This window comes from Centruroides vittatus, unplaced genomic scaffold (genome assembly GCF_030686945.1).
Source record: "Centruroides vittatus isolate TY-2023 unplaced genomic scaffold, ASM3068694v2 contig_651, whole genome shotgun sequence".
NCBI classification, from domain to species: Eukaryota; Metazoa; Arthropoda; class Arachnida; order Scorpiones; family Buthidae; genus Centruroides; species Centruroides vittatus.
Window position 1 is genome coordinate 1,745,574 of NW_027122405.1, and position 12,076 is coordinate 1,757,649.

Consider the following 12,076-nt stretch of genomic DNA (forward strand, 5'->3'; position numbering starts at 1 on the left):
GTCCTCTGATTGTTAAATCTGGCCCTGATTATGCTTGTATCAGATATTTAATTTTAAATTTCAGCAGCTCTTTCATGCATAATCTGGAAAGTTTTTTTAATAAATATTTTATTTGTTTTTTTCAGTTTTGTAATTTCTCCTGAATGTTAACAATGACTTCAGATGACTAAAACAGATGAGGAAAGAAGTCGAATAGTCATGTGGTATGAGAAAGTGGATGTTTAAAAAGGAGGTTAATATAAAAATTAAATGCTATTTCCAAACAAAATATATAACAATTTATTCTTTAAAGAATATATAATACACATTAAAGATACTTTATACAAATTTGTGTGTTAGAAGAATAAGATTTTTGTATTTTTTTGTACACATTTATTTTATATTAAATTTGATTCAGAAAACAAACGATTCCTTGTCTAACACTAATATTGTATGAATAATAAAAAATATTTTATAATGATATTTACAAATAGGCACCTATTGTTTCTTAAAAAAGTAAAAAAAAATTTTTTAAGAAACTGACAAGAATTCTTTCAAAAAAATAAACATTTTTACATCTTTAAATAATGATATTTTACTTTTTCTAACATTTATGATATTTAACAATGCCTTTAAATGAAATATGTTCATGATGATATATGTAAGTATATAATACACATCATATACATACGTATGTTTATGATGATATTTTTCTATAAATCATTTCAATCTCATTCATAAAAAATGATAATTTTGTTACATAATAATTAATGATTATTTACAATATTAACAAGTATTAATTTTTAAACTGGCACAAAAATATAACTGTCAGCACCAAGACGAGTTAGGTGCGTAATTCAATTCAATTCCGGAAATCTCAGATAGTGTAGATATACCGCTGTTATTTATATCGTCCAATATTGAATTGATCTCACTTGGACAAGGTATGGTAGAATCAGACCATCTGTCTCTATCATCATTATTAATTTTCTTTTCTGAGAAACTACCATTACCTGAATATTTTGACTTTAGCAAAGCTGATGTCACTGTTGGTGAATGTAATTGTTCAGTTTCATAGAAACTATCACCATTGCTGAGGCATGCACTCTTATCTCCATTATTGTCAAAATTTAAAATAAATTTTGGATCCATAGGAGCATAAGGTGGAGGTGGACATGGCAGATTTAACAAATCTGCTAAACTGTTGGTGTCAACACATGGCACCAAATTTTGAATATTGACATTTGAACATGTCGGTAAAGTTTTTGAAGATGGAAGTTGTTTATTTTCCAAAACTTTCTTGTTTTGTAATCTTCGTTTAGATGGGAATGGTGGTAATGGCATTTCATATCCATCTGCATCTGTGATATCTTCTGTATCTGCTAATATTTCAAGATATTTTGGTGGATGAAAACCATTACACTGTCTATTTACTTTTTCAGTAATTGAAAATATATTTGAAGAAATATTCTGAAGAGGAGGATGATTAACAGAAGAGGATCTCTTTAATTTATTTGTGTCACCCTATAGAAGATAAAAGTTTTTTTAAAAATATAATTACTAAAATAAATTTGCAATATTTCATAAGAAACACTGTTTCTTTTTCAACTTCTGATGGTCCATAATGTTGTAAATAAATGTAAATAACAAAATGAATTTATTACCAAAAGTTAGGTACAAACATGGTTACTTTTCAACATAATCACTGTGAAGATCGAGGCATTTGTCTATCTGTGGATAAGCTTTTCCATCCTCTCTTCATAGAATGTTGTTGGCAATAACTCAAGATGGGCCCTAATGTTGTTTTGAAGATCGTCATTAGTCTCGAACCTCTGCTCTCCTAGCCATGTTTTCAGTTCAGGAAAGAGGTGAAAATCACTTGGTGCAAAATCGAGGCTATACACTGGGTGTTTAAAGGTGGTGAAGACTTCCACCATTCAGACTTCCAACCAGCTTGGAACTTTTTAATGTGTGAAGACTTCCACCTGGCAAGATGGAAAAGCTCGTCCACAGATATGCCTCAATCTTCATGGTGATTATGTTGAAAAGTAACCATGTTTGTACCTAACTTTTGGTAATAAATTCATTTTGTTATTTACATATGTCTTTTTATGGACCATCGGAGGTTGAAAAAGAAACAGCCCTTGTACTTACCAATCATTTGTTATCTGTAATGGAACACTACAGGTGCTCCAAGTATCCACATCCCTGTCTCTTCCAAACTTTGTTGAATAATCGTCTAGAAAAAAATATATTGGTTTTATATCATTATTCTATTATTTTCACATATATATCTGATGAAAAACAAAGTCAAATTAATAATATTTCAATTTTTAAATATTTATTAGCAATTAATTTACTAATATTAGTATTAATGATGAGATGACTGAAACAATTAAGGCTGACTGTCATTCTGAAAAATCCAAATTCAAGTTTGGTTCAAATTCTAAGAAATTTTCACAGATGGTCTAGCACAATGTTTCCCAACTCGTGTGTCACAAGAATGCCTCAGCGTGTTGCTGTAATATTAAATATTTTAAAAAATTTTATTTGTTTATTTTTAACATTGGTTGACCAAATGGAGAAGGAGGTGTTCACTAAAATGCCAACTGTTGCAAAATTTGTGGCATCAGCATGCTTTTCCTCACTAAAGTTGTATGTGTCTATGTGTATGCCAAATCTTTGGACCTTCTATAAATATTATAGCTTACCAGCTTAATGATCAATACTAACTTTTTTCCATTGATTCAAATAGTCTTTTTATTTTTGTAGTATATTTGTAAAATTGTATCTTGGTGAGTTTAACTTCCAAATTATCAAATTTTTTAAAATCAACCATAATTTATTTTAAATTTTAAACATTTTTATTTTAAAAATGTTTAAAATCTCAAGAATCATATTAAATTCAAAGTGTGTCACTAATCCAAAAAGATTGGGAAACAGTGGTCTAACATTATGTCTCATTCCTAACTGCAACACCTGGCAAAAAGTATTTGAACATGATGTAAGAAAATAAAATCGTTTTTATTTTTATTTTCTGGTAAAAAGAGCTCAAACTAATGTTCAAAACAAAAATATACATTTTATTCATTGGGTTATTAAGTGTTAATCACTTTAATTTCAAATGAATAAACCAAGCCATTTTCCAAAAAATAATATTTACATAAAGCAGTATTGGATAAAGTTTTTGACCATATAGGAAGTTGGAAAAGGCATTTGAAAACTATTTTAAATTTACAGATTTGAGCATTCTAATTTGAATGGAAGAAACCATTAGCTTTAAGATTACATGTTAGCATCATTTTCTAAGTAAACAGTGATATTTTACCTGTCTTTTCATAAACAATGGCACCAATCAAAGAATTTATTAAAGATGTGAGAAAAAAAATTATAAAGCTACTACAAGATGTTGAAAAACATCCAAAGAGAAGTTGCAATGTATATTAGTGTGTCATTAAGAACTGTAAATTACACTTGGAAAAAGTTTAAAGACACAGGAAAAATAAAAAGCTATGTCAGAAGTATTTGTCCTATAAACCAGCAAGGTTCAAGGTCACCTGTAAGCTTTTATTTTCTCAACACAAAGTTCAGTCAACATCATTCTGATATACATGATATTCAGAAAGTATTCAAATATTATAGTGCTTAAAATTCCAGTTACACTCAGACATTTTCATCTTTTTTCAACAATTACATATTAGTCTAATCTGTAAATTTTCTTACATGACAATCCTACCATCAGTAGACAATCGAAAATACAGGGGAGAGGAGGTGCTAGTACATGAGAATTTTTGTATCACATAATTGCCATCTTCATCTGGTCATCTTGTTGATTGGAGCAGAGTCCATTTACTTTCATAACTCTTCCTTTGCACAGTCCCGTTGGGCTAGTTGGCTTTGTGTTCTACCAGTAATGATAAAATAAAAGAGAGTTGCTCTCTCAACCACAAGTCAATATATATCCTCTCCTGCTCCCCCAGTGGGTTTATTGCCCCTCCAGGCAGTAACAGGCAATGGAACATTCTAGAAGCTTATAAACAAAGGCTTTGTAACTGGCAATTTAATTTTATATACACAAATGATGAGTGATTGTCACACACCTACTGAAAAAAATGTTTAAAAAATCGAAAAATGTCTTCCAAAGAATTAAATGTGGAATAGAAGAAAAATAAAACAAATGTTTGTGATAGAACAGTAAGAAATAGACCGAATGACAGAATTTTCATTTGCATTTATTCAATGAATTAATTGTGACAATGCCAAGATGTATAAAAGCTGTTATAAGATCAAGAGGAGGGCCAACAAAATATTAACTTTCTATTATTTTGCATGTGATCCTTTTATTATTGTTGTTGTTCAAATACTTTTTTCCAACTTCCTGCATGTTCAGAAACTTTTATCCAATACTGCTTTATGTAACTATTCTTTCTTGGGAAAACGGTTTGGTTTATTCATTTGAAATTAAACTGATTAACACTTAATAACCCATCAAACATAATGAGTACTTTTGTTCTGAACATTCATTTTTATTTTCTTACATCATGTTCAAATACTTTTTGCCAGGGGTTGTACTTGGCCATTCTATTGTGGTCTGGCCATACCTGTAATGAGCATGAATAAAAGGCCTTCTTAAGACTTACAGAGCAGACTAATATTTTTTGTATTTATTTATGCATATCTGTGGAATTTATAAGATATGTATCAATAAATTTTCACATTAATGTACAATTCCTTTCTTTTTTCTTTGATGTAATTTAGCTTGATTCTTATTAAGACAAAAATATGTATCCTTTAATTAAAAACACTAAACCTATAATCCAGCAGTTTTTATAAAAAGTGCAAATGTTTGCACTTTTTGTAAAAATTGCTGGATTATACATTTAGTGTTTTTAATTCAAGTATAACCAAGTTTAGGTGGCAGTATTTAATGTGTCCTTTTATTCCATAATAAAATCCTTAAAAAGTTTAGAAATTATAACTGTTTATTCAGGAAGCCAAAAATATTTTATTTTGGAAACATTTTAGAATCGGAGTCATCTTCAGCCAAAAATTATTTGTAAATTCTTATAACATCAAATTACAACATTGAATAAAATCAAACCACATCATTCAAATTTAAACAATAGTACATTAGAGGATGATGAACAACTGTTAAAATACAAGAATATAAATAAAATATAAAGAAATACAATTAATAGCATAATTACTTTAATTTAATTCTAAATCTTCTGTTAATCTATTGACTAATCATGTAAGATTGTTGCTGTTTATTATAGTTTTCCACTATTGCTGATAAATATAATAATGTTGATATTAATCATGTTTAAGTATTTGGATGAACAATAAGTGTATATCTGCTCTAATAATCTTATTAGAACACTTTCTGTACACTTCTACGATAGCTGGTACGTCCCATAATTCTTCTATTTAGTACAGTGTCAGAACTTCATTGGTGTGCAAGTGATTTCTCACTTGCACACCAATGAAGTTCTGACACTGCACTAAATAGAAGAAATTGAATGAATGTGCTCTCTTACTTTAATACTTAGTGAATAAATGATGGAACCTATAAGAAGCATTGATCTTTTCCAATTTTAGAGCATTAACTTCTGGATTTCACCAATATATTAGTTTTGTCTTTGTTGATATGCAGTATGCTCACATGTGATGGGGATTTTCTTATTCCTAAAGTAAACTAAAACTAGCATATGATGTTAATGTTGCTGCAGTCTTGTCTATAACTATTAACACATCTTTCTTAATATGGGACCTGGACAGCCTAACACACCCAATTGTGAGGTTTCTATGGCCTTCAAAGCCTTCTTACTGCTGAATGAAAGTGATTACATTCAGAAGTTTCTAATACCAACTAGGTTATACCTATGACTCAAGTTTTTTTATGGATACAATATGGATTGCAATAACACAGTCTCATATGTGAGACTAGGAGTAAGAGGATGGATTAGGAAATAATGAGATTCGGTTGGAAGGAGTCATTTAACACAATTAACTACACTTAAATATTTATTACATGGCATGAAAGTTTGTACAATATGTTACACATCTAAGACAGTATTTGCAGTTATGTGTGTTATCATTGTAGAGAGAGAGAGAGAGAGAGAGTGAGAGTTTACAAATTTCGATACCTTACAAATCCTGACAAATGTGTCCCATGATGGAGAGCACAGGAAAGCAGTTCTTGATGAGACAGAGTTTTGAATATGGATGATATATCACACTTTTGATATCACCCAAGCAGAAATGCAGATGAAGCGCACAAATAAAAATCCCAATGACTGGATAGAAAGGTGCACAAACATTAATTTCAATGACTAGAAGAATGGGCAATAACCGACTAAAAATTAGCCATTCTTCATCATATTCAAAGGTGCAAATTCCCCAGAGGTGGCTAACAATCGAGGAAAAGGTGTTATAAAGTGTCACTATCAACTCCAAGAAAACATAAGTTGACATTCTCTCAGATCAGAAAGTTGGCATACCAGCATCTGATGAGATAATTATCAAGTTGTTTTCTTTTATCTTGTTTGATTTTTTTCACATTAACTTTACCTTCTTGCTTTCTTGTATGCTATCCTTTCTTTCTCTATTTTTTTCTTGTTTGCATTCTTTGTCTTGCCTTTTATAGACTGTTTTAATGACAAGCAACTAAGATTTTAGGGAAGTCATGCTGTTGAACTTTATTTCTGTGGTTCTTGTGAATTCAGTGTTTTTATCAGCAATGCTTCTAGAATGTGAAATGACTCTGTTCACTAGCACTCTGATGGAAGCTAGTTTTTGCACAACTGTATTGTTGGATTTTTAATGAAGGATTCAATCTTTGTAGATTTTCTAAAAACTTTTATGTGCAGACTGTTACCATTTTTAAACATTGTTACATTAAGAAAAGTAATGCTACTATAACTACTGCTAGTGTATGATAGAACAATACCTACTAAATTATTGTCGATTACATCTATAAACTTTTGCACTGCCTCCTGACTTTCTCGAAATAATAAATATATTGTTTACGTACCTAATAATCAGCTTAATATCACTTTGAAGATCTTTAATGCAGGAGCTTTCTACCCATGTAAGCACTATTTCAATTATATCTTTCAAAGCTGGTGACTCCATTCATACTCCTCTGTTTTCTAAATAACATTTATTATCCTTTTTTTATTATTAATTTAATTTAATTTAATTATATTATTTTCTTTGTATTTTAACAGTTGTTTATCCTCCTCTAATGTTCCATTTGATATTATAAAAATTTACAAACAATTTGCAGCTGAAGCTGACTCATGTAGAGTCGAAAATGCTTACAAAATAATATATTTTTGGCTTCCTGAATTAGCAGTTATAATTTATAAATTATCATGATGCCAAATTTTAAGAACTACATTGTCCTGAAATAGTGAATATTTATCTTAAAGTCTGAAATGTATATCTATTAATTCATTTTATTCTCTTAATTGCAACTAATTTAAAAATATTCGTGATAAATGCAAAATATAGGTCATGCATTAAATAAAAGAGCACACAAAAAGCATTGACAAAGCAGGTAATTATCAAAACATTAGAACATACATATATAAGAATACAGAAACTTTAGTAGCATAGATATTCTCAAATCATCTCAAGTTAAATTTTAATTTTTAACATAAAATTATGAACTAATGTGTAAAAATATATAAATAATTGTTATTTATGATTATGATTTGAGCAATAAAACAATGATATAACTTTATTTGATTAACATTATTTAAACTGGTATAAAGATTTATAATAAAAAGATTAAAATAGAAATTTTAAATTTATTGGATTAAAAAATTTGGAAATCCGCAAAAAAAGGAAAATTTTTTTTTACATCTTGTTTTAAAAAAGTTTTATTCTATTCAATTAAACTGGATAACAAATAATATTATGAACTCAATGTCATATCCATAAAAATCAAAATCTCTATAATGCTTTAGTTTATAAATTGATGAATAATGATCTAAATATATACAGTATTGACTTTAAAAAATATTTTAGTTTTAAATTTTACAAAAATATTTTATGAATTTTCCTATAATTATGAATAAAAAATATCAAATAATTTTCTAATATGTTTAAAAATGCAAGAATGAATATATAAAAGTCTTAGTAAGAAATAACTTCTTGATAATTAGAAGAAAGAACGAAGTTTAACTTTCTAAATTGGCAAATAAATATTTCTGAATGTATAAGAAGTAAAAATAATTTATTTTAATAATCATCATAATTAACTGTAAAAGAAAAGATATGAAAGATGAAATTCTTACTAAATTCAAATTAGAATGAAAAGAGATTCATAGAAAAATAGGTTAGTACATTAGAAAAAAAAAGAATCAGAATTAATAAGCAAACTACCTTGATTGGACTGATGATGAGGTTGATGATTATGATGAATATCTTCAAGATAAGCTAAGTTCTCTATGCCACCTATTAACAAAACAAATTGCATGCAATATACAATAACTGAATTTGCAAGAAAAAATTTTAGCAAGTCATGCATAAAAATCACAATAATATGCATGCCAACACAGAAATGAAATCAATCATTTTCAAATTTATTCTTTATTGGGTGTTAATTTGTTTTAATAAGAATAAAAGTTATTTATCAGAATGTATATATATATATATATATCATAGCTAATGCCACAAAGCAGTGAAGCAAAAAATTCAAGGTTATTTTAAAAATTTTAATCAATTAGCAATACATTTATAAAACACAAAATAACTTTCAAATATAGTCACAGTTTAATAAAGTTATTAATGAATTATTATCTGACTGAAAAATATCTGCATTTAATCATCAGTTGACATTTTAAAAATGTACCATACCAAATATAAATGATAAACATTAATAATAACAATGCTTATTAAAATAAATAAATATTAATATATAATTATATTTGTGTTATTATCAATTTTAATTAATTTATTTTTAATATTATCATTTGAAACAGTTATAATATTTTTTTTGTTATTATTATTGTATAAATAATATTGATTTATTTTTCAACATATATTTTTAATTAAACTTTTAATGAAAAAATTGATTTTGAATGTTTAAAGTGAAAGAAAACCTGATCTAATTGACACTTAATATATTTTTTTTACATTAACAATAAACATTGTATAAATATAAAAACTGTTTCAAAAATTACTTTCAATATTTTTTGATTTATTTATTCACTTATTTATTTACTAAAAATTTTTCAATTTTATTTCAGTTAAAAACATTAAATTTATCATAGCATAGATTTTTAATGCATAATTAAAAGAAATAAATCTTTAATTCAAAAATTTTAAGATTTTCAAATATTAAAAAAACACATTTAAGGTACAGTAAAATATATTTTAATTTTAAAACAAAACAGATTTATTACAATTATTACAATTAAAAATGAAATCCCCAAACTGAAGCATAAAAAATCAAAAACAAAATAATCTTACCATTATGTATATGTCCTAAATAATTATGATTATGTACAGAATCTATATGAGAAGCACTTGTAGACTTCCTATGTAATTCTTTCAATTTTTCTAAACAGTAATCAAAAGTAGGACGATTTTCTGGATAATAACTCCAGCACATAACCATTAACTGATGACTATAAAAATTATATTTTATATTAATTTTATAGGAAAATAATTACATTTTATGTTTTTAAGCTATAAATCTATTAAATTAATTATAATAATAAATTATTATTCCTTAATCATATAATAAAGCTTGCATCTAAATTAGCATTTTTGATGATAAATTCCATATCAAGCATTATACACACACACACTGGCATGCAAAACTTAAGCATTGATATAATGTTTAAGCAGACAGCTATTAAATTGTAGAAAAGGCTTATTGCAATCATACAGTGAGCACCCAATTCAGTAGAAAGGTGATTTGTATGCAGGAAAATGACATCACAAGTGACTAGAGGGCATACAAAATGCGTGCAGTCAACATGTGCAGTGCAAGACTACAATAAGAAAGTGGTTTTGATTCCTGTATGCATTCTATTCATTTTTGCACTAGTATATTTTCTTCACCCTTTAAGTACAAAATACTGTGTCTATATCCTGAATTTCATATCTCCCAGGTGATTTCTTGCAGAGTTACAGCAAAAAAACAATCATTGCTTAAGTTTTGCACACCAGTGTATATTGGAATTATGCACTTAAAAATTTGTTTATAATGCAAATATCTGCATGATAATGGGATCAAAACTTAACATCATTTCTCTATTTTATTAATGCATGCATGAGTTTTACATACAGGCAATAGGAAAAAATTATAAATCACTATCAAATGTTTTAGTTTCTGTAAATTTGTTTCTTAGTTTATAGAATAATCAACAAATGATTAATCACAATTAATAAACATTATTTTATCTTTTAAATAGATATATTTATTTCTTTCATTTTTCAAATTAATAATTGTATTTATATTTAAAATTAATTATGTTACAACATCAATGCTTATTGAAATTAATAATAATCAAAATGAAAGAAATTGCCAATTTCAGAAACTTCAATTATAACCAAAAATATTTCTAATTAAAGAAATATGTTTATTTCTTGAAATTTTAGTTTGCAACATATTGCCAAGTTTTTTGTTATTTATTTTCATATGATATAAATTTTAATAATTAAACATTTTTAGCATGATTAATTTAATTTACAAATTCTTCGATATGCAAAAGTATAATTATTTTTTTAAATATTATTATATTCTGCTATATGAACAGGGCTGTTAAGAGGAAAAGCCAGGAATTTTTCTCCAGGTCTAAAGAAAATTTAGGAACCCATAGTGGTTATTTATAGATGTTAGATAAACCATGAGGTTTATCTAACATCTCCTATAAATAAACATTACTTTTACTAACAAAAATTAAAATATTAATGACTGCTTTTTTATTAATTAATAAACATTATACATATTTCATTTGTTCAAAAACATCAAAATAGCAAAAAGGTGTGGTCTTACGCCATAATTTTTTTTGTATATTTTTTTTATATATGTATATATATTCCTCTTTCCCTTTATTTCTCTACCCTTTGTTCCCTGCTCTCTTTCTTCTGGAAACTTCTCTCAGTGGGTGGCAACAAACTGGTTATAAGACAAAGAAAAAGGGATAGCCTGCAGGGGCTAAAAGAGTGATAGACGGGCCACTTTTGGGCCGAGACGACGAGCTGTGAGGACGTGTTTAGTGAGGTCTCCAGGAATTTCGCGCCGACGGGAGCACGAAGGAGGCAGCAGACCGAACGTTACGGAATCTAGAGAAGAACTCTAGAAATCTGATACAAAAGCTCTTCTGGAAGTCTATCGGAAGAACACGAAGTAGAAAATTCGAACACTACGGTCGTCGAATCTCGTATCGTCCAAGAAGGCCTGAGTTATAGCCACCATCACGAGTTCACTAGCTAAGTTTGGGTACCCGTTCTTGTCTTGTTCTGTCCTATTATCTACATCTTCTCTTTCCCTCTCTAGCATAAGTAGTTTTAAGTAATTAGATATATGTTTCTTTTTCGCGCCCCTTCTGTAACGCGTCGCGTACATCAATTCTTTTGTCGCGAGTTTTTTCGACTACGATTCTGCCGAGTTTTAAGTGATTTTGTAAAAGGAGTGTCGGAATACAAACGTGTATCGAGAATCCTGTATAATTTAACAAACGCGGGTGAAAAATAAAAAAAGTTGTTAAAATTTCCTTTATCCTCTCGTCGGACTTAATTTTTCACCACGTGCGTTCTACAACAAAGGACCCAGTCTACCCCTTGGGTCCTACAAGCTCTTTATGCCCTGTATATAAACAATAAATTTATGATTGATTGAAACCTTATCTAATATAATATGTGATGAAAACATCATTTTTGATTAAATTTTGTCTGAATTATTCATAAATTAGCATTACTAAAATAGATTCAACTACTCCAACTGGGTATAAGTAAAAAAGCACTACACATATAACCAATATCCAGCAAAAACATAGAAAAAAACTACAAGAAAGCAAATGTTTTCATACATGTTGAACAGTCATCATCAGGGTAACTGATAATGATCATTTATGAC

The 12,076-nt window shown here is 28.0% G+C and overlaps 1 protein-coding gene across 1 annotated transcript in view; it reads right to left on the bottom strand.

Moving 5' to 3' along the window:
- Nucleotides 1-807: 807 nt before the first annotated feature.
- Nucleotides 808-12,076, bottom strand: part of LOC136979855 (proto-oncogene tyrosine-protein kinase ROS-like) — a 140,265-nt gene continuing 128,996 nt past the window's right edge. The window contains exons 42-46 of the mRNA XM_067275876.1: nt 9,460-9,617; nt 8,371-8,442; nt 2,134-2,218; nt 1,859-1,964; nt 808-1,503 (exon numbers count right to left, since the gene is read on the bottom strand). Coding sequence (XP_067131977.1) covers nt 808-1,503; nt 1,859-1,964; nt 2,134-2,218; nt 8,371-8,442; nt 9,460-9,617 — 1,117 coding nt within the window. The remainder of the gene's footprint in view (nt 1,504-1,858; nt 1,965-2,133; nt 2,219-8,370; nt 8,443-9,459; nt 9,618-12,076) is intronic.